This window comes from Cololabis saira, chromosome 3 (assembly GCF_033807715.1).
Source record: "Cololabis saira isolate AMF1-May2022 chromosome 3, fColSai1.1, whole genome shotgun sequence".
In the NCBI taxonomy this organism is placed as follows: domain Eukaryota; kingdom Metazoa; phylum Chordata; class Actinopteri; order Beloniformes; family Belonidae; genus Cololabis; species Cololabis saira.
The window spans coordinates 35,262,475-35,284,959 of record NC_084589.1 but is presented as its reverse complement, the minus strand read 5'-3'; the positions used below and the strand labels follow the sequence as shown (position 1 = coordinate 35,284,959).

The window sequence follows — 22,485 nt, the reverse complement described above, 5'->3', positions numbered from 1 at the left end:
AAATGAGTTTTCATAAGATTTTTTTTTTTTTGTAAAATAAAAATGATAATGTATGCTTGTCTCACCCTTGACCTGGATCTGAGCCACATCATGAGCGTCTTCCAGGCCCTGCTGCACCTCGCAGCGGTAGAAGCCGGTGTCGTTCTTCCGCAGGCCCTCCAGACGGAGGGTGAGGTCCGCGGGGGAGTAGGCGTAATTGAGGAGCGAGGCTCGGTCTTTGTAGGCCTCGCTGACTCTCACCTTGTCCCCGCGAGCAACCAGGATTTCCGTCTCTTGACTGTGAGTCAGGAAGCTCCATTTGACCCGGGGCACAGACAGCACGGCGTGGCGGCCGGTGAAGGAAGGTGTCGGTGGCGGGTGGGTCAGAGAAACCAGGCAGGGCAAAGTCAGATTATTACCCAGAACCGCAATCATGGGCGAGTCGATGGGGATGGTTACCTGGAGGAGCTTTGAATCATCTGAGGAGAGGAAAGGAAGACGTGTTGAAATATGGTTTCTCATTTCTACTGAGAGTCAAACGAGATCAATGGGACCAAGACCAACATGAACTCATAATCAGGGGAGTTTTTGAACACTCAAAAAAAAACATAGGACACAATAGTCAACATTAGAGTATTAGGGCCAAACTAAGACAAAAAAAAAATTGACATTACGAGAATAAAGTCATAATATAATGAGAATAAAGTCGTAAAATTATGTGAATAAAGTCATAATGTTGCGAAAATAAAGTCGTAATAGAATAAAGTCGTAATATTACGAGAATAAAGTCGTAACATTACGAGAATAAAGTCGTAACATTACGAGAATAAAGTCGTAATAGAATAAAGTCGTAATATTATAAGAATAAAGTCGTAAAATTACGTGAATAAAGTCATAATGTTGTGAAAATAAAGTCGTAATAGAATAAAGTCGTAATATTATGAGAATAAAGTCGTAACATTACGAGAATAAAGTCGTAACATTACGAGAATAAAGTCATAATAGAATAAAGTCGTAATATTATGAGAATAAAGTCATAACATTACGAGAATAAAGTCGTAATATTACGAGAATAAAGTCGTAACATTACGAGAATAAAGTCATAATAGAATAAAGTCGTAATATTGCGAAAATAAAGTCGTAATAGAATAAAGTCGTAATATTACGAGAATAAAGTCGTAACATTACGAGAATAAAGTCGTAACATTACGAGAATAAAGTCGTAATAGAATAAAGTCGTAATATTATAAGAATAAAGTCGTAAAATTACGTGAATAAAGTCATAATGTTGTGAAAATAAAGTCGTAATAGAATAAAGTCGTAATATTATGAGAATAAAGTCGTAACATTACGAGAATAAAGTCAGAACATTACGAGAATAAAGTCATAATAGAATAAAGTCGTAATATTATGAGAATAAAGTCATAACATTACGAGAATAAAGTCGTAATATTACGAGAATAAAGTCGTAACATTACGAGAATAAAGTCATAATAGAATAAAGTCGTAATATTACAAGAATAAAGTGGTAATTTATGAGAACTCTAACAGGAAAAGCATCTTCTCCCTGTGTTAAAATGAGGAATATCTTGTGAAGTTATATTTATATATTATATTATATATTACGACTTTATTCTCGTAATATTACAACTTTATTCTCACAACATTATGACTTTATTCTGGTAATTCTATGACTTTATTTTAGTAATTTGCTTTTTTTTGTCTTAGTTTGGCCCTAATACTCCGTCGTACAGGATGCGCCTGTACAATGTTATTATGCAAGAAATACCAACATGGTGTAGAAAAATCCCCAGGCTGCCACTGACCAGTCTACCTTGTAAACCTGTATCCTATTTTGCAGTCAACACAGGCATGTGATCAGCTTCTCTTTGTGCCACTGCATAATCACTGGCCTACTAAGTACTAACTGTGACCATCAGAGCAGTATGTCGTGCATACTGTACACTGCATTTTATGTGATTACTGCATGTGTATATGGTTTCAAAAACATCTAAGCATACTTTAAAATTAAGACTGAATGTAGTAAAAAATAACCAGTCTAAAGTTAAAAGAAATTAAGCTGACAAATCCCCCCTGAAAGTCACCAGGTAGCATCATTTGCAGAAAGACATCATGCTAAGGTATCAACTTGAGGCAGTTCTGAGTCGGAGTCATGCTAGAGATACCATGCAGGTTCATTATGAAAGTAAGAGCAGGTCAAAGGTAGGGCTGGGGATCGATTCAAATGTCAAGAATCGATTCGATTCCGATTCTTAAGATTCAGAATCGATTATCAAGATTTGATTCGATCCGATTCGATTCCGATATTGATTTGGGTTAGTGTTATTAAAACTGTTTTTTGAGCTGTTGCATGAATTATATGACTGCAGTTATGCAAAATATTACTACTAGTATTATATTGAGATTGAACAGCAAGTATTGGCAGCTAATGATGCTGTAAGGACCAATCAGCTCCCAGAATGCTGATAGAACTGCTTTCAGAAACATCATGTGGGTCAGAATTATCAAACAGATCCAGGGCAGCAAACAGAGACGGATGAAATTGGTTTTATTTTTTCCCACATTCTGTTTTTATTTGTTCCATTTTCGGTCTATTTTGGTTTTTAATTTTTGAGCATTTGGTTTTTAGCATTTTTTGCAAATGTAACACCAAGACAGTATATAAAGTAATGAAATATAGACAATTTCTGCAATTATAACCAAACACTTTAATGTTTTCATACCTTTAAACATATTTAAAGGCAAAAACTTGGCACCAGTTATTCTCGTGTCCAACAAAACATCCTTTTTTGGGGATAAACAAAAAAATAACCTAAAGTTGTAATGTAATGATGAAAAAAAAAAATCGATCTTTAGACATATGAATCGATAGATAGATAGATAAAGCTTTATTTATGTGTCACCCCCCAGCGTACAATATCATTATACATTAATAAAATTGGCAATAATAAAAAGTTGAGGGCCACTCACTAAGAGTTGTGAGACACAATACATATTCATATCGATTTTTAGGAATTAATATGAGAATCGATTTAGAATTGGGAAATCGATTTTTTCAACACAGGCCTAGTCAAAGGTAAGATTGTAAGAAATCTATTTGCCTTTTCACACCTACCCTGACATGCACTGCAGTAGCTGCCTGTTTCAGTAGGTTATCACATTGTGGTGTAAAGAGCAAACTGCAGAGCAAATGTACAGTAGCATTTTTTTTAAATTCCAGCTTGTCACTATAATATTGTAGACTGTTAGAAAGACAATGGATATATCGTGAGTAAATAAGAAAAAAAGGTAATGCAGAAATAGAGAGTCCTCAATGTGCCAGTCTATGTTGCGACGCACAGCAGAAGTGTGCTGCATTCTCAGACAGTGGTCTTATGGGAACAGGAATGATCCCCACCAACATAAGATAAGAGAGTCTCTGGGAAGCACTAATACAAGTCAAACTATTCCCACACTTAAGTAGACTAAGCTTCTGTTAAGAAAACACTCTCCGTGAGCGGCTAACATTGCTTTAGACATCACAATGCGGCAAAACAGTTTAGAAGTTACCTCACAACCCTCCAGCTAGGTATACAAGCCAGGTGTTAAGACAGTTACAAATTTATGTCAAGTTTGTTTGGATTTTCAGCAGGGGCACTCAGACGCCCTCCAGAATGACCAGAGTGTATGTCTCAGCAAAAACAGTAAACTACAGGAAACGATCAGAGACCGCCCTGCTGCCCCAAAATGTCGGAGGTCACAATATGTAATGGAATTATAGATGTCAACGGCAGACAGCAGTGTTGGAGGTGACGGGGACAGAGAGGGAGAGGTGCATACCTGACTCGTGGTGGGGAGTCGAGGGCAACGGCAGGACGAGGATGCAGATGGCAAACAGCAGCACAGGTGGAGGCGCATCCCGCCTACAAGACAAAACAAGAGGAGGAGGAGGGGGAGGCACAGCATTTGAACTTGAATTACAGAGTCTGGATGAAACTTTTGCAGAGAAAACTCTATGTATGGTGCCAGTCAAATGCAGAGGTGTCAAGTAACAAAGTACAAATACTTCGTTACCTTACTTAAGTCGAAATTTTGGTTATCTATACTTCACTGGAGTAATTATTTTTCAGACGACTTTTTACTTTTACTCCTTACATTTTCACGCAATTATCTGTACTTTTTACTCCTTACATTTTAAAAACAGCCTCATTACTTTATTTCATTTCGGCCTTTAAAAAAAAAACTATCCAGTTAAATTGCACCATCCGGATAGAGTGAATTTGGTTGTGGTTGTTTCAGATGTTCTTGTCCAGTTTTGTTCTTACATCCGTTCCCTCAGATTCCTGCAACTAAACTTGGATGTAATTCCAATAAAGGTTAGGATAAATGATTACATGCCTCTGAAGTTTGACTTTTTGCACCATTACAATACTTATAGGCAACTAGTCATCATATCTTCTGCTCTCTGAAACACATGTTAATGCTCAATAGTACACATATATGGTTCTTTAATATATTTGCATTATACTAAGATGCATTCATTTTCAATGGCTTTTGTCCTTAATGGCTTTTTCCCCCTTACATTACTTTTACTTTTATACTTAAGTAGTTTTGAAACCAGTACTTTTATACTTTTACTAGAGTAAAAAACTTGAGTTGATACTTCAACTTCTACAGGAGTATTTTTAAACTCTAGTATCTATACTTCTACCTGAGTAATGATTGCGAATACTTTTGACACCTCTGGTCAAATGTTTGGAGAAAGCTACTCTTTCATTTTTGAGTGAGTTCAGTGTTCAGACCTTTGACTGGTACTGGACTTGAGTCTGAAGGTTAGTGGTAATTCATTCCTCCCCCTGTGATACAAACTTAAACAGGATTTATGTCTGAAAGCTGGGTAATGGGGCACGAGAGCTGAGAGATAACGGCACGGTTGGTCTTTGAGTGAATGCCAATCTATATTTAGCAATGCTCGTAAAAGTGAGCCCAGTCTGCCCCATCATTTCTTCCTTTGCCCATGCTACAACTCTTTAAGACAGTCCGGAAATTTAGCAGGGTAGTTTCTGCATAATCTTGCTGACAAACAGGCCCAAAGACATAAAGTCCCAATCACCTGCAACCATGCACTGGTGGAGGAATAACAAACAGGTAGATAACCTCCCTGTTGGCTGATTTCTTGATGAGGTTCACACAACTGCTAAAATTAATGTGTGTGTCATGAGCTGGCTTCTTTTTTTCTTTTTTTTTTTTCTAATCAAACAAACAAAATAAAACAAAAAAAGATGACAACCGTTTTATTTTTATCTCATTTGTTGTATTTTATTTTTGGTCACTAAACATGACAACAGAAGTTCACCTTTTAAAAAAAGGCAAACAATTTTTTTTTATGTTATTTGCCTACAAATAACAATCAAAGGAGCTCAAACACTCAACGGCAGAACAGATTGTGTACTCGACTTCCCACGTCACACGTTCAGCCTCACCAGAGACAAATGATGGAGGTTTCATCACCTCACTAAGATTTCTTCTTTACTATTTTATTTTCGGGGTGTTCTTCTATTATCTTGATTAAAGCATTTATGCCTTTTAACTTTGACAACTGTGACAACTGATTTTTTTCTATTACCAGCTGGCCACAAATATCTCATATGAATGAATAAATACACAAAAAATACACAAATAAATAAAGATCACAAAATAAAGGGGACAAAATTATATCCAAAAATTCAATTTCATGAAATGTTTAGCCCGCTACTCAAATAAAGTCCCAAGAGCAGTGTTAATATTTCTTCTGGATGATAACTTCATAACAGAAAAATGTTTAAACAAACACATTTAACATCTGCAACACTGTTCATCTTGCATTGGTGCTGAGCCAGTAGCACAGTTCAGCTCATTTATTTGCTTTATGACTTCAAATAACCTTTATGGCAATTTATGTTTGATGTTTCAATGAGTAACAATCTTTTTATTGGGTATTTGTGTAATCTGGCATGTGCGTCCTTTTTGTATCTGTATCTTCCTATCTGGGCCACGACGGTCCGGGGGAAAGCCACTTCGATGACAGATATGGAGTAAGTTACACAAATCGTGAATGTAGTACAGAAAAACTGTCCTTGAAAAGTTTCTGATGACTTGATACTGTAAACTCCCAGTGACTCAGTGTTCAGAAGAAGAATTACAGTCCAGAGAGAAAAGAAAAACTGTCAGCAAACAGATGGATCATGAACATGAATTGATGGGTGGAGAAAAACTTTCAGCCCTAATTCCGCTTAACAATAAAACATAAAGTGGAGTAAATGTTTTATTTACTTATTTTCAGTCCTTCTACATCTACAGGATGCAAATGATCAAGAACAATTCCATCAATAATCAAAAAGATATTAAAGATATAATAAAAGCTACTGCATGGCTTGAAAGTGTAGGTGATGGAAATGCGATTTAAAATCCAAAAGTAGTGTTACCTAAATACTTTAAGGGTGTGTGTGTGTGTGTGTGTGTGTGTGTGTGTGTGTGTGTGTGTGTGTGTGTGTGTGTGTGTGTGTGTGTGTGTGTGTGTGTGTGTGTGTGTGTGTGTGTGTACAGGCTGATTACACTTCAACCCCTTTAAGATTTAAGGCACTTTGAGGAGAAAAATGTAGATTCCCGTGGGCAGAAAGTGCAGTTTCAACGTGAATGTTTGTTTTCAGAGTAAAGATTGCATTCAAGATTACATTTAGGTTTCATTTAGGCGCTAGGGATTCAGCTGTGATGGTTAAGGTGAAGTTGGAGGGCGAGGGAAAGCAATATGTCAGTGAGTAGCTCCCATGGGAATATGTCTGTGTGTTTGCTGAAACAGACAAACCAGCTCAGACAGACACAGGGACTGCCTGTGTGTCCTTGGAGCTTTCTACCAACTGTGAGTCAGACTTCAGGAGCTACAAAGTGTGAGCTGAATTCTGATTTCCTGAAATTTGCCAGGAGGGTCGGACAGAAGCCCAGCTGCCAGCTTAACTAGATTTACATTATTACCACCCTCAGTCCTCCTTAATATGCACTTTTACTTTTGTTGTTCTGATTTTCTCTTCCTCCCTGTGTTTTAAAGACAATCAAACTATCTCTTATAGAAGATGAGAGCACTATAATTTAGAATATAACCCAAGCTATCGTCCCTTTGCTTTTCTTTTAAAAAGTGCTGAAACAAAGTTATTGACTCATTCAAATGTTAAAGGTTTGGATTCAAGAAACAAAAAAAAGCCTTAACATCACTAAAAACTGCATTACGTGTCTGTAAGTCAACAAACACATGGCTTATAATAATCAAAGTCTGTATCAGACAAAGGCCATTCAATTGCTGCACCTGAGAAGATTTTGCAACAAGAGTGAACATTTAAATAATCTGACCGCACGTAAAGGAGCCAACTGAGTTATCCTCAAAGCCCTTAAAAATACAGTTCTTAAGCAAAGAAAGAGCTTTTTATGTCTCATTTTGACTGTCCTGGAATTGGTTAAAAGAAGAAGAAACAGCTAATAAGTCATCACAGGCGACAACTTAATCTCTATTATAAATTGCCAATCAAAATCTGAAATCCATGCATCTCGGGTGAGACTATTTCAGTGAAATCAGACTCATGTCGACAGATATTTCTTCCTAAAAGAAGAAGTATTACAAATAAAACTTTTGTTAGTCTCAGCAGAGACTGACTTCTATTGAAATGGAATTAATAATATCTTGCTTGCTTTTCTAACATCTAAAGGTGGCTGAACCCCTCCAAAAATGAAAGCTCTGAAAACAGAGGCGCCACTGGAGATGAAACTGGAGAAAAGCCCGTTTTCTCCTTAATCTGTAAGTGTCACTTCTGAGAAAATAACATAAAAGCCCTGCAGGGATGGCCCTGGGAGGAAACCCCATCATTTTATATGCAAACACAACAATATACGATTTCAGCTTCCCTGTATAACTTCTAAATGGCATTTTGGTGTTTTTTTATGACATCTACAATATCTGTTTTGGATTCTCGTGTGTCATACTGATGTCTATAGTGATTCACCAGCTTGTGCAAATCATCTTTCCTGTTTTCCAAACATGCAACATATAATAGGCTTCATGTTCTCGGTCTCTGTAAAACGCCTACAGACAACTCGTGTTTTAATAGACGCTATATAAAGAAAACCTAAAGCGTACACAACACCAAAGCTTCTAGCCATCTTTAAATATAGTAGGAATTAGAAAAGGTCCACCACACCAAATTATCAGGAACATGTTTCATAAATTGTTCACAAATTAACTTATGAACAAATAAATGGCAGTCTTAAAAGGAAACTTATTCAATTTAATCTGTCTATAATAGCAACTATAACTGTGAGGATTTGGTGTACTGATCATTAAATGATGTTATCTAATGATCTAATGATCTAACTATTTGAATATAACATTCACTTATCACTTTTCAAATTGATCAACCAACTGACTCATGGAAGCTGAGTGCATGCCCTCCCGCCTTTACTGGATTACTGCATTACTGCATTTCCACACAGCACAGGGGGTGTGGGGTGGCAGGGGTGTGCCAAGATGTGGTTTTCCCCCTGGCAAAGGGATGCATCCCAGGCAACATCGCAAGAGCAAAGACAGGCATGGCAAGTGGCTGAATAGCCAATGACTTCACCTTGAGGTTGGGGCCAGGAAAGGATGTTTGACCACTCAGTTTGCCAAGAAGGTCATTCGAGACTACGAGGGAGGGGCAGAAGGAAGGGGGGGTGAGCTACAGTCTTAAAGAAAGGCACCAGTTTTGTGAGAGTTTGGCCCATTCAGTCCCTTTATTCAGTGTGTGACAGCGAGAGCGGAGCCCCAGTAGACGCTCAGCGCTGAGCCATCCTCACACGTTACCGTGCTGCACAGCAAGGGCTGGACCCAAAAGACAAAACACAGTGTCAACATTTTGTTCATGTTCTTGTTCTGATTTTTTTCTTCAAATGTCTAAAAAAAATAGTCAGTTTGTAGGAAGTAGTTTAAATAATTTTCAAGTTAAGTCCGTTTTACATAGATATTAGTGTGTCGAGCACACAGGACCGCACTGTTTAAGGTGACGTTTCGTCATCTTAAAAGAATTGCTTGCAAGAACACGACAGCGATTTCTATTACTCAGGTGCAGGACTATGCATCTCTTGAAAGTTTTTGCACCATAAAGAACCTGGCAATATTTGTCTGAAGTTCAGGTAGTAACATCACTGAGCTTTTTCATATTTGAACTTCTAACTTTTTTTTTTTTTTTACATACACTTTTCCAAATATTTTAAATATTTGATTTGAATTGCAGCCATATCACACAAAACTTCACTCCAGCTGCAGTTTAATGTGTCAGGCATTTGTCTCAAATGACTTAAATGTCTGCTTTATGGTCATTAATTGAAGTATTTACAACAGAAAAGTGTTTAAACAGAGGATTTACTTATATAGTTAACGACTTTTGGCGTTTTGTAATAATTAAAATTGTATAAGAGAACTCAATATCAGTACGTGCAAATGAACTCAGTGACACTGACAGTCTTTCACACGTATAACCAAGCACCGCCACCACCCACGCCTCTGTTATTCACAGATGAGAATGGGTGCAAGACCACTCGCTGAGCCTCCATTACACCAACCTGACCTCCCCCTAGACCCATGCGTTTTCTCACGGCAAGGACCACTGTTAATACACTATTTGGGCCTTTTGCAGACCCTCATCACACCGCCCCACCAGTCCCACCAGTCACACCACCTCAAAGGATGCCCATCTCCAGGGGCAACCTGAACCCCCCACCGTCAGACACAATCTGACAGGAAGCAAGGAGCCGCCGGGGAGGGCTGGAAGCTGGGGAGGTTTCGAACAGAGGAAGCAGCAAGAAAGAAAGCCGTGCCGTACAGCATGAATGAGTGCCGAGAGAGATGTTAAGTTTAAGGGAATGATTTGGAAGAGTTCACTAGTCAGCAGCCATGTTTTATTAGCTGTTAAGACACTGACTCTCCACGTCGGCCGTCAAAACATTTAAAGCTGTCATAAGCCAAATACTAAAGCGACGCAGCGGTAAGTTACAGCAAAGTTTCGACTCATGCGTGAGTCTGAGTGCCATAAGCTGATTAGGCAGAAATGTTGTGAGTTTCAACTGCTCGTTAAGACAGAATGAGGAAAAAAACAACAGCAACCAAAGAGTTGGTATGCACTTATATTGTTTGAAGCCCTTTTTCAAAGGAACTACTGGAAACCGGCTCCAGTTGCTGTGGAAAAGTGACACCGCCTGATGTTACAGTTAAGTGCACCAACCAAAATAATGTGCAGGATCTGCTCTCTGCAGAAGACCAGGGTTCCAACAGATGCAACGCGTTAATGGAAAGCTAATATGAATCCTCCATAAGAGTCAGCTACAATCAAGTTTGACGGGATCTGTTGAATTCAAATCTACCAAGATAAAAAACATAAAAAATGGATCCAACAAAAGTTTGAATAAATGTTTGGGAGTGAATGTGAGGTAGGGCATGAGTTGGATGAGTAATACAGACATGAGCCTATGTGACACTTACACAGTTTTGACTGAAGTCTCCAAGGATGAATTTTAAGATAGAGGTGATGTCTCATTTGTTGTACACTGTCAACAGGTCAACGGCAGGACATTCAGATGTTATGGTTCCCTCTCTTTTTTACTCCTTATGAATTTAAAGTCTGAAATTTAATGGGGAATTTCAACACTTTACCCTTAAAGCTACCGGAGTTATGAGGTAATTTAAATCTGCTGTCCATAATCTTGTGTAATTAAACATTGTACTGAGCAAAGCCTCTCAATAATACATCTGTTGTCAGCAGTTCTGATTTTCTTAAGTGTGCATGATTCTAAAAATGTGCACAGCAGCGCCAGTAAACTATGTTAAAGATTCATCACTTCATTCACAGTATTTATTACCTTAACTTTACCAAACAATAAATATTTGCAAATTTATCAAATATTTTCCCCAAAACTGCAACATAAATGAAAATGTCACTGAAAATGGCAGATAATAGAAGTAACTTAAATATGAGCCAAAATCCAGTCTCAAAAAACTATCAATAGTACCCTCTTAGTTTGCTGATATTTCTCACTACTCTAAGTTTGAATGTGTGCGTGTTGATCTCGTGGGATTAGGAAATTGTGCTGCTGCCACTAAACTGCGTACAAAGACTCTCCATTGAAACTTGATGCAGTAATTCTGCAGCAGGTGTCATACATGCTTTCAGCACCGAACTTCTTCTATGCGTGCCTCGTATAATCACACACATATTTCAAGATTTCTTAAATGCATGCAAAGAAAAAGAAGCCTCACATACAATACAGTAACAGAAAAGTTGAAGGACAGAAAATGCATTGAAGAGAGCGCTTACTTCATCTTCAGTAGGATAAAGTCTGGACGGGGCTTTGCAGAAGTTGACCGCAGCGTCTCCTGTGAGAATAAACTTCCTGTCAGGTGGAGGCTTTATGCTCCGCTTTGGCACCAAACGCCTCCTACAGCCTCTACTCCCTCTGATTAAGATGCCGAGTGTTTCTCCGCCGCCAAGATGAGTGGAGGTGAAGGGAGGAAAACCCGGGATGAGAGCAGTGTTAAGGCTGATTTATGGTTCCGCGTTACACCAACGCAGGGCCTACAGCGTACGGTGCGCGTCGCCGCGTACCCTACGGCGTAGGCTCTGCGTCGATTTAACGCAGAACCGTAATTCCGGCTTTAGAGGACAATGGTCCCCCCTCACTCCCTCCTGCCAGGGAAGAAAAAGAAGAAAAACCTTATAAAACCGGCTTCTTTTTAGTTTTTAGTAGTTAAACTGACCAGAAGGTCGCCAAATAATCTGATGCACATTGATGCAACATAACAGCATTCACAGTCTGTGTCTCTCCACCTGAAGACAGGAAAATAAGGGGAAAAACGCATAAATAAATAAAAAAAATAAGTGACTAATGTTCATTTCAAGACGGATAGACATACAGATAGATAGATAGATAGATAGATAGATAGATAGATAGATAGATAGATAGATAGATAGATAGATAGATAGATAGATAGATAGATAGATAGATAGATAGATAGATAGATAGATAGATAGATAGATAGATAGATAGATAGATAGATAGATAGATACACTGCAAAAACTCAAAATCTTACCTGGAATATTTGTCTTATTTCTAGTTAAAATGTCTCATTTTTAGTCAAAAAAATCTCATTACACTTAAAACAAGAGTCATTACCAGAAAAATAACTTATTTGACAATTTTCACCTGTTTCAAGTAAATTTTCACTTGAAATAAGTAGAAAAATCTGCCAGTGGGACAAGATTTATCTTCTCATTACAAGCAAAAAAATCTTGTTCCATTGGCAGATTTTTCTACTTGAAACAGGTGAAAACTAATGTTTTTTCCAGTGATGAGTCTTGTTTTAAGTGTAATGAGATTTTTCTTGACTAAAAATGAGACATTTTAACTAGAAATAAGACAAATACTCCGTTAAGATTTTAATTTTTTGCAGTGTAGATAGATGGATAGATGGATAGATAGATAGATAGATAGATAGATAGATAGATAGATAGATAGATAGATAGATAGATAGATAGATAGATAGATAGATAGATAGATAGATAGATAGATAGATAGATAGATAGATAGATAGATAGATAGATAGATAGATAGATAGATAGTACTGAGATGAGAGATAATTTATGTGACTTTCCTTTCCTGAAATATTAACAGGAAACTAAAATAAACTAAGCTGAAAAATGCTTCACACCAGACACATTAAACCTCGAGGCAGACATAGTTACAAGTGAGTTGATTCTGCCAATTTCTATCATTTTACTGCACTATAAACATTTTTAGGACTTTCTTTTTTAATACCATTTAAGATCAGTCCAAGCAAAGCTTCCTGCAGACATGGATATCTCTGCTGGCCTGCTGATCCTCGGTGCTGCCTCGTATTCTGATCTGGACATCACACGACTCACTCTGTAATGTTGTTTGTGTAAGTTCAGCTAAAATTCTGTACAATGGACACATTCCTGATGGCTTGGGACCGCTTAATAAAAATCGAATTATGCACACAGAGCTAATGCTGGACCATGACTAATATGTAGTCTGTGACGTGGGTGTGAAAAGGGACATACAATAAAGAATAAAGGGTAATCTACAGAGCCAAGCCTCCAATAACTTGACCTCGGGGGCAATAAATTCCATAAAAATCAATATTGCTTTGCCTAATGAGACTAGCATTACTCTTTTAAGGGCTTATTAATTCAGCAGGTGATCACTTAATCTACTTTAATATCTTAAGACCAGCATTTATTTGATTTATGAATCCAATAAAATGTAGCTTTTCACTTTTCTGCCCATACACCAAGAGATTAAGAAACAAACTGTATAACATTTTTGGGCACAAATACATACAGTATGAGCCACCCATCATGGGCTATCTCAAACTGCTCATCTGTAAATAAAGAGAAAATAGAATAAAACAATTGCGGTATAGAGCACTATCTACATTCAAATTGGACTGAAAAGTTCTCTTCAATGTCAACAACGTTGGTGGTTTAGAATGACAAAAAACAGACTTGGGATATGAATACTTCAAAGACAAAAAAACTCACTCTCAACGTTCGACTATCAAGTTAACTTCATGGTTGTCATATCAGCTCTTGAAAAAGTTGGTTCCTGTACTGTTGTGTGATGATTCTTTGCAAACAGGTTCATACTAAACAGGCGTTTAATCCAGATGTGCAGGTCTTTTTATTTTCTTTGTCTGGTGTGCATGAAGCAGCAACTCTTACCATCATTTTCATAACTGCCATAGTTCTCACAAAAAGACCCAGTGAGACCTGCTAAATCTTTCCTATCATTTGTACAAAAATGTCATCATTTGTACAAAAATGGCACCGCTCTACATCTCTCCTGTTGCAGTTGTGTCTACGAGGACTTTCTCAGGAAGGGTGTCATGGTGTATAATTAATGCGCTGGTGTCAGGTTCACAGCTGGGAAATAGTGCTGATACAATCACCTTTAAGGACAAACAGTTTCTGGAGGAGAGACAAAGTGGAGCAGCGAGAGAGTGTAATGCTGCTAACTTTGCAACAGCTTGTTTCTGAAACGCCTGTCAAGACTTAAAAATCCTCAGATTTTTTGTAAATGTTAATGTTGCAGGTGGTCATGAGAGTTCAAGTACTAATCAAAGGCCTTGTTAGTGGGACATTTATTAAAATATAAATGCTAAAATCCAAATAAACACTATAAATCCCTAATTTTTCCCTGGCCTCACTTGTAAAAGTGTGTCGGACTGTCCTCTGAGCACATCAACGGGGAAGTGAGTTTATTGAAAATCCCTGCCACTGACTGTAATCTTCATTCTCTGTACCAATATGAGAAGCATTAAATGTTGAGCTGTTGAAGCCCTCAGAGATACATGTATACTGACTTAATGATACAATCAGCTCAATACCCCACAAAACATCTTAATGATTGACTGAATTTGACACTTGCCCATCTCGCCTGTAATTAGCCGGGATAGGCTCCAGCAGACCCGCGTGAGCCTGAAAAGGATAAAGAGGGTATAGAAAATGGATGGATTGACACTTGCACTGGTGGTTAGTTACCGCTGTACCGAGAAAAATATGAAAGTTACGTGGACAGTAGCTACAAATAAAAACTGCATTCATGTGCTCATTGTTCAAGACAATAAAATGGCTTTTAGAAATTAACTGAAAGCAAATTCAAACAGTGCATATTTATTATACATACATCTTTGTATTTATAAAAACGTGAAAGAAGACATTGAGACTGCTTACTGGTCCAAAAGAGTTTATATTCACAAAAGTTATATGAAGGAGTCATGACATCGGTTTTCCTAAAAACAAACCCTGCTACAACCTTCAAGAGCATCACTGATAAAAACAAAGGTAACAGTATTACAATACCGTAAATAAAAACGTTTTTCTTTAAAATAGTAGACATTTAAAGAATCCCCTTTTGAGATTTCTTCATCATCAGCACCCAAACTGCAAGAACATGAGAATAACTATAATGATTTACATTTTCTAATGGAAGGTCATTTCTGCCTCATGGCAGGAGCACCATTTGCAACGCAATATAAACCCTGAGAAAAATGCAGCTGATGAGATCAAAAACATTTGTGTAGATTCTGCTGAAAATAAAACAAGTTTTTAACTAAAGCCGTTTTTTAAACATCTAAAAGTCATCTATATTCATCAAACTTGTATATGTAGAAGACATGCTGTGAAAGAAATGTTCAAAGTCTTGAACAATAACCCTCTTCTCAGTTAAAGTTTGGCAAAAAAACCATATAAACATTAAAACTTTTCTCGTGTTAAATTCAATGATGGTTGTTCGACCTTCATTAATACGAAATCCTACATATGTGATCCATAACAACATTCCCATGTTGCATTTCCAAGATGGCTTAAAATAAATGCGCATTTATGTGTTCTTTTCTTTGCTGATATTTTAATTTGCATTATAATACTGTTTTTTTTGTTTGTTTTTTTAAAATCAACTTAATTGGTTTAAATAATTTTTTTCTGTAGTTTTCTTCTTCATGCCTTTTGTGAGGCACTTTAACTTGTTTGTGTAGAAAATAAATCAAAAAATTAAAATTGCATGGAACTTAGCAGAGATCCTGGCGGCTCTTTCACTAGTGATCACTGACATGTTTAAAAGAACAAATTGAACACGTTAACCAAGATAACAACTGGATTTTCACTGGTGGAGGACCTTCAAATATTATACATTTTTTGGAAGTTGTTTAATGACTTTTTTTCTTTTTTTGTCCAAACCTGGCATTTAAATATCCAGAGATTTGGAGCCAAGCGTCCTCTCCCATTCCTCCTCCACCACTTTGTAAAGCTCCATACTGGCTCTTGCATCCTCCACAGAACAGTGGCCCTTTCTTCCAACCTGAGGACACAAGAGAAGAGGAGTTTAGCTTCATGCCGACAAAAGATATTAACTCATGACATTATCTTAGTAATGCAAGGGCGATAAAACTCCACATGGTACATTTAACCAACTTTATGCTTTTGCTAGATCATGAACTCCACCCAGAATGCATTGCGCATTTGTATTAGCAAAGATGAAATGTAACGATTACATTTTTGTGATAAACTTAGGTTTTTTCTTTTTCTTTTTACACATTAAAAATACTTTTAAAAGTATGTTTTATTAGGGTTTAGACTGGTAATTGAGCCTCTATGGTACAATGTTGCCATTTGGTAACAGACCCATTAAATTCGTTACACACATACACACATGGTACCTCCACTTTTAAGATGTAGTGACCTGAAAGAGAGATGGGATCCTAAAAGAGCCAATGACAGGGTTTAAATTTGTCACTTGACTTTCTGGAGGTAATTTTAACACCTTTTTCTGCAGACCTCTTTACGAGGAGGAGCCTCACCATTTGACTCCTCAGAAATCATTAAAAAAAAGTATTTTTATGACATTTTTGGACAGGGAAAAAAACAAACTCCAATAAGTGAGGTACATTCACTATTCTGTGGTTTATTGCACTGTATTTGATGATTTAATAATGTTAAACTGTTAAAATGTGGAGTGCCATATGGTAACACTGAACCATTATTATTACTGTTGTATCGCCAGCCCGGCATGTTGATGGTATCACTTATCACTAACTCTTCTAGAGTCTATTATAATAAGGCCCTTTGTGAGTCCTTTCCGCATTGCATAGGATTATATTTGACACTTTTCTTCATTTAACAGAATTAATGCAATAATGTTTTATAGTTCTTTACGAAAAAAAAACAAAAAAACTAGCCCTCCCTGTAGATGGAAGTGAGGATGTATTAGGATTTAGTGATGAAGAAAACGAGCAGCTTGCAACCCACCGAGGAGAGAGTGAAGATGATGGAGAATGATGAAGACTGTGAGCCAGAGAATGAGCACAGTGGAGACAGTGAGGACAGGGTGAGGCTGAAAGTGCAGTTACAGTTCACTGTGGGTGGAAATATCTTTTAAATTGTTTCTTTCAAATGAGCTGCATTTTTAACTGTTTATGCTACTGGGGACTGTTGGACTATAACCTAGGAGTGTAACGGTACACGCATTCATACTGAACCCTGATTTTTTTGTGTACCGGTACACCCCTACTATAACCCCAGTTGTTGAATTAAGGTTTTTAAAATTATAAACCAAACTTTCTTGTTTTCATTCATTTCAACTATTGTACACTGTTGCTATACGGCAACATTTACAAAAAATAACAAACATTTTTTTGTTGTTTTTTTAATCAATGTCTCTTCATTATGTTTACTTAGTCTATTTTACGTTAAAAAAAAATACTTTAAACAGTTAGGGTTCCTTTTAAAAGAAAAACTGAGATGTGCCTACGGTCTGTTAAATTCATCCAGCGGCCAAAATAACCAGTACAAAAATGTATCCTAAATCTTCACATTTTCTCCTTAACAAAACGGATAACCATGCTAACCTGGATGTCCCGGTTAAAAATGGCTTTGGTGAGTCTCTTCAACGAAGCAACCTCGTTTTCAGCAAAGCCGGCCCTGCGGTTGAGCAGAGGGATCCGGGACGTGTCCCGGGTCAAGGCGGGGGGGTGAGAGTAACCCAGGGCCTTGAAGTCGTTGTGAACGGCGTGGCCAATAACCACCCTCCCTACGAGCAGCCTCAGTATCTGCGGTAGAGGATGAAAGATTTCAGTCACTAAAGCCAGATACATCAAGAAAACATGGAAAAGTCCAATGACACCACTCACGACTCTTTATATCAAACCATTCAAAAGTTATGGCAGAAAGTAGGTACTATCTGGGTGCACGTTACGGTTCGGGCGAAGAAGCGGCCGCAATGGCATAAATTGCGCCAAAATTACACGATTAATTCAAAATGGCCGACTTCCTGTTCAGTTTTGGCCATGACGCCAAGAGACTTTTCTTTAAGTTGCGACATGATACAGGTGTGTACCGATTTTCGTGCATGTACGCCAAACCGTATTGTGGGGCTTGAGGCACAAAGTTATCTAGGGGGCGCTGTTGAGCCATTAGGCCACGCCCATTAATGCAAACCATGAAATATCTAATTTTTCGCCAGGAAAAATGCAAAATTTGGTGACTTTTGGGGCACGTTCAGGGGGGCAAAAAGGCCCTCATTTCGTCGGAAAAATAAAAACGAGGAAAAAAAAAGATTCCTACAGATACAATAGGGCCTTCACACAGTAAGGCCCGATCCCAATACTCCCCCTACTTTCTTTCACTAGCCCTACTTTCTATCACTACCCCTAAAAAAGAAGGGACAGATTTTAGGGCACTTGAAATCTTCCCAGGGCCCTGTCCCAATACTCCCCCCCCTACTTTCAAACGGGCAAGCGAGTGATTATGTACATTCACTGAGTGAATATTATGAAAGTAAAATATATATTTCTCGCTAGAAATGTAATCAAAACGCATTTTTATGCAGAAACTAACTCAAAATATTGATTTTATTCACTAATAAATAAGAAATGTCCGCCATGTTTTTTTTTTTTATTCAGTCCGCAAATGACGACGAAAAGCATTCTGGGAAATGTTTCTGTCCCTAGATCAAACTAGTGAGCATCCGAAAACACTCAATCCGTAGGGAAAGATTCATAGCCACTACACTAGTTTTCTTCACTACCCCTAGGTGGAAAGAGGAATTGGGACACCACTACCCTCACGGGAACGCGCAAAATTTAGGGGTAGGGATGAAAACTAGGGGTAGTGATAGTATTGGGACAGGGCCTAAGTGCTCGGGCCCTAAAAATAGCAACACATTATGTTCGTTGGAGTTATGCAGTAGAGGAAGCGTATTTGTTTGATAACTCAGAAATCTTAAAATAATGAATGCTTTCCTCACCTCTTTCCTGGCGTCTGGGTAAGTTGTGGCATTGACGAGGTCTCTGGGTCTGATGCCACTCCAGCGGGTGCGGTAGTCAGTAACAGGCATGGTGGGGTGGATGAACTTATCATAAACCACGTCTCCTTCGTAGGACACTATACTGCAGCGTGCCAGCTGGCTGATGCGGCCCTTTGGTCCCACACCCACCATCTCACAGTCGAGAGCGAGGTACTTGGTGGGGTTCCCTGCTGACGAGCTGCTGGGTTTATGACTGCTGGACACTGAAGGGCTGGATCCAGCAGGGAGGGGGTTGCTGGGCTTCCCTGCTGCCGCGCTGGGGGGTTGACGGCTGCTCGATGCCGAGGGGACAGTGCCGGTGGTGGCTTTTGTTGCCGTGTTCGCAGGTTCCTTTGGCTTTTCATGGCTTCCTTTGTTGTTCACAGTGAAAGTTAGTGAAGGCTGATAGTGATTGAATGTGAGTGAAGGCCTGGAGCTACAGGGAAATTCACGGGCAGCGCTGGTGTGACGAGGTAAATGTTTGTTCTGTGTGGCGATGGGACTTGGCTGACATTCTGTGGCTGAGCTGTTCTGGTGGGCAGAGTGGTCACGTGTGGAGGCTCCTGTGTGGTCGTTGCATTTCTGCGGACTTTTTAGGTAGCCTTTGGCCTCTAAGTATTGCATCTTTTTATGAAACTTCTTACTTTTCCTTTTTCTCTTCTCAGCTGAATTTCTCCTCTGGGAGGGGTCATCAGAGGAGAAAACCTTGACAGAAACGTCTGACATGCTAACATCAAATACACTGTTTTTCTTTACACAGTTCTGAATAAAAGTGTGCTTATTCTGACGGCCTCATCAGTGTTTCCCTTTATTGTAGTCCACCTTGTATCAGCTGAATCCAATATAAATGTGGCATCCTGCAAGACAAACACATTATCAAACATTGTCTTAATCTTTTGAACTTTACTGTGTAACCTGTGTACTATCTGCAGTTAGATCCAGAAGTATTTGGACAGTGAGAGGTTTTGCCTTTGCTTATAATCCACAAAGGATTTTAAATTAAAAAAATTATGTGACGAAAGTGTAGAGTTTTAGTTTTGATCTAGGAAGTTTCACAAAGATATACACTTACCAGACACTTTATCGTATATAACAGGTTTAATAAACTGTCCCGTGAATGTAGCATTTACCCGCATTTTTAGGGCCTTAATATTATTTGGAGAAAGTGATGCAATTGTAAAAACAAGCATTATTTCTAATATTAGATGAAAAACCACTGCAGAGTCGCACTGAGTCTAGAATCCGTGGACATCACTACATTTTGAGCAGAGAAATCACCACTAGTTGACTACAGCTGCAGGTCCTCCTGCGACCCCCCACTGACTCAGCCGGTGATTGGCTGTCCTAGCTATAGTAGGCCATATATTTGCCTGAAATGTTCTTTTAAAAAAAATCTCTGCTTGAGAAAGGTCCTGTGGACAGAAACGTTGTTTGTTTGCTTTATTAAAGTCTTTTCTAAGTGACTTGACAGTGTGCGGGAGACCCCTTTTTTCCTTTGAACAACAGAGACACAAAATACAAAAACTGGAATACTCACAGGACCATAAGGATTCAGGAAATGTATAATATACCCCTACTATATTGTTGTTACAGGTCATTGTGAGCCTTAAACTAGAAGAGCATCATTAGGGGACTATGAAACTATAACAGCCACACTAGGCTGATGTCACAAACTGGTCTTTATCATACAAATACAGGATTATAAAAGACACCACAATGAGATAAGGAACCAGCTTAGTTTTATAAACCAGCATCTAAAATGTAATTTTCTGAAGGGGGTGGGTAACTTCATGAGCTGATAACTATGATACAGCTGCCACTCAGGAAGGGTTATCATACCAGAATATCATCTATAGACATAGATATAAACTAAAATAAAAATAAACTAAAATAGAACAACACTTCCTGTTAGAGTGTGAACAATACAAAGACATTAGATCTAAGTTCTTTCCTAAAATTAAACAACAAGTCCAGGATTTTGATTCCCTCTCAGATCAGGACAAAATCCAACATTTAATTGGAGAAAAAAAGGAAAGTACTTTAGAAGCAGCTAAATACATCAGCGCATGTCATAGATGGAGAGAAACACAACCAGACAACACAGTTTCCTTATCCTTATACATTCTCCCTGCCTATTAATGTAAAATAGTTATATATATATATATATTGTATGCATGTGTTAGATATTTGGTGTTGGGTATTTGTTGTAGTTGTATTGGTGTTTCGTGTGTTGATTGTGTCGTGATTTATTGTATGTATATGTATGCTTTCGGCAACAATGGTTACCATTCATGCCAATAAAGCCAATTTGAATTGAATTGATCTTTTCAAAAATGATAAGCAAGTTTTGTCCCATGGACTAAATGTTTTACACTTGCTGTAAGCTTTTGATCAAGTGGTAGATCTGTATTTCCCCCAGACTGTTCTGTTTCCATCATTCTGATACATGTTTAAACCAGTCCCTGGCAGAACAATACACCCGTGACTGTGTTATTATTTCTCAGGGAGCTTTTAACTTGCAGCGACTTTCACTAAAACTACTACACAAGTGACTGAGGAGCAACAGACACAATATCAAAACACTCATAGAAATGGAACAACTGTCCAAATATTCGTTTAAATATAAGATTCAAGTTTGGTTTTGAACAAAAACATCAGCAGATGACTCACGGCGGCTTAAATCAGCTCGCTGAGACTGATGGAGGCTGTAGTTACTGAAATTACTGAACGGAAACTTCAGTTTTGTTTGATTGTCAACATTTATACGTGGATACCGAGAGATCCCCTAAACGGTAATGTGTGAGAATAATGTGAAACACTAAAGCATTACCTTTATCCGCGCCTGATGCTTCCTGCTCAAAACACAACGATCAACATCCGGAGCATGCTGCGTTCAAGGACTACGCGGAGAACAGACATCTGGCGAAAAACCAAATGTGTAAGAGGTTTTGGTCTCGATCTCGAAATACAGCAAATGTTTCAGGAAAGACAGGGGAGATATGAATTAAGGGAACCAATTCATTTTAAATAACAGTCATGTAGAACTACAAGCAAAAAGTTTTGAAAAGATTTTTGCCAAATACAGGGAAGAGGAGACATGAGGTAGTGATTGTGTGGGGATTCAGCATAATGTGTATATACAATGGTATCTATAATAATGATTATATTGTTTATGATAAGATGTGTGTACACACATATATATATATATATATATATATATATATATATATATATATATACATATATATACATATATATATATATATATATATATATATATATATATATATATATATATATACACACACACACACACACACACACACACACACACACACACACACACACACACACACACACAGTATATATGTTGTATATGTATATTATTTATAATTGCTCTGGTATATCATTTATTCATAAAGCTCAGGTATAATATTTATAATGCTCAAGTATATTTATATTTATAATGCTGAGGTATAATATTGCAATGTAGTGCTGTACTATTTTCATAAGGTAATAACAGGTATAATTTTTTTTGATAAAATAGTAAAGCTTGCTGTTATATTTTTTTCTTATTTTTATTTTCAAGCA

At 37.9% G+C, this 22,485-nt stretch overlaps 2 protein-coding genes across 3 annotated transcripts in view; both read right to left on the bottom strand.

Moving 5' to 3' along the window:
• Positions 1-11,494, bottom strand: part of bcan (brevican) — a 28,686-nt gene extending 17,192 nt beyond the window's left edge. Inside the window, exons 1-3 of the mRNA XM_061717361.1 lie at positions 11,352-11,494; positions 3,820-3,902; positions 66-458 (exon numbers count right to left, since the gene is read on the bottom strand). Coding sequence (XP_061573345.1) covers positions 66-458; positions 3,820-3,902; positions 11,352-11,356 — 481 coding nt within the window. The 5' untranslated portion in view covers positions 11,357-11,494. The remainder of the gene's footprint in view (positions 1-65; positions 459-3,819; positions 3,903-11,351) is intronic.
• Positions 11,495-14,788: 3,294 nt separating this feature from the next.
• Positions 14,789-21,814, bottom strand: isg20l2 (interferon stimulated exonuclease gene 20-like 2). 2 transcript variants are annotated; one of them, XM_061718514.1, is made up of 4 exons: positions 21,725-21,814; positions 18,856-19,751; positions 17,459-17,659; positions 14,789-15,912 (listed from the first exon to the last, which is right to left on the bottom strand). In XM_061718514.1, exons 2-4 carry the CDS (start codon positions 19,618-19,620, stop codon positions 15,799-15,801), a joined length of 1,080 nt encoding a protein of 359 aa, XP_061574498.1. In that variant the 5' UTR covers positions 19,621-19,751; positions 21,725-21,814; the 3' UTR covers positions 14,789-15,798. The 2 variants fall into 2 exon arrangements, with proteins under 2 accessions (XP_061574498.1, XP_061574497.1); XM_061718513.1 differs by lacking the exon at positions 14,789-15,912 and adding an exon at positions 16,818-16,944.
• Positions 21,815-22,485: the final 671 nt, after the last annotated feature.

Excerpts from the sequence above, each read along its gene's own strand:
- isg20l2 (XM_061718513.1), bottom strand. The coding sequence starts at position 19,620 with ATGTCAGACGTTTCTGTCAAGGTTTTCTCCTCTGATGACCCCTCCCAG. Across the intron at positions 17,660-18,855 it reads ACCCAGACGCCAGGAAAGAG|ATACTGAGGCTGCTCGTAGG; the intron begins GTGAGGAAAGCA and ends CCTCTACCGCAG. Across the intron at positions 16,945-17,458 it reads TTTTTAACCGGGACATCCAG|CCTCACCCTGTCCTCACTGT; the intron begins GTTAGCATGGTT and ends CTGCACTTTCAG.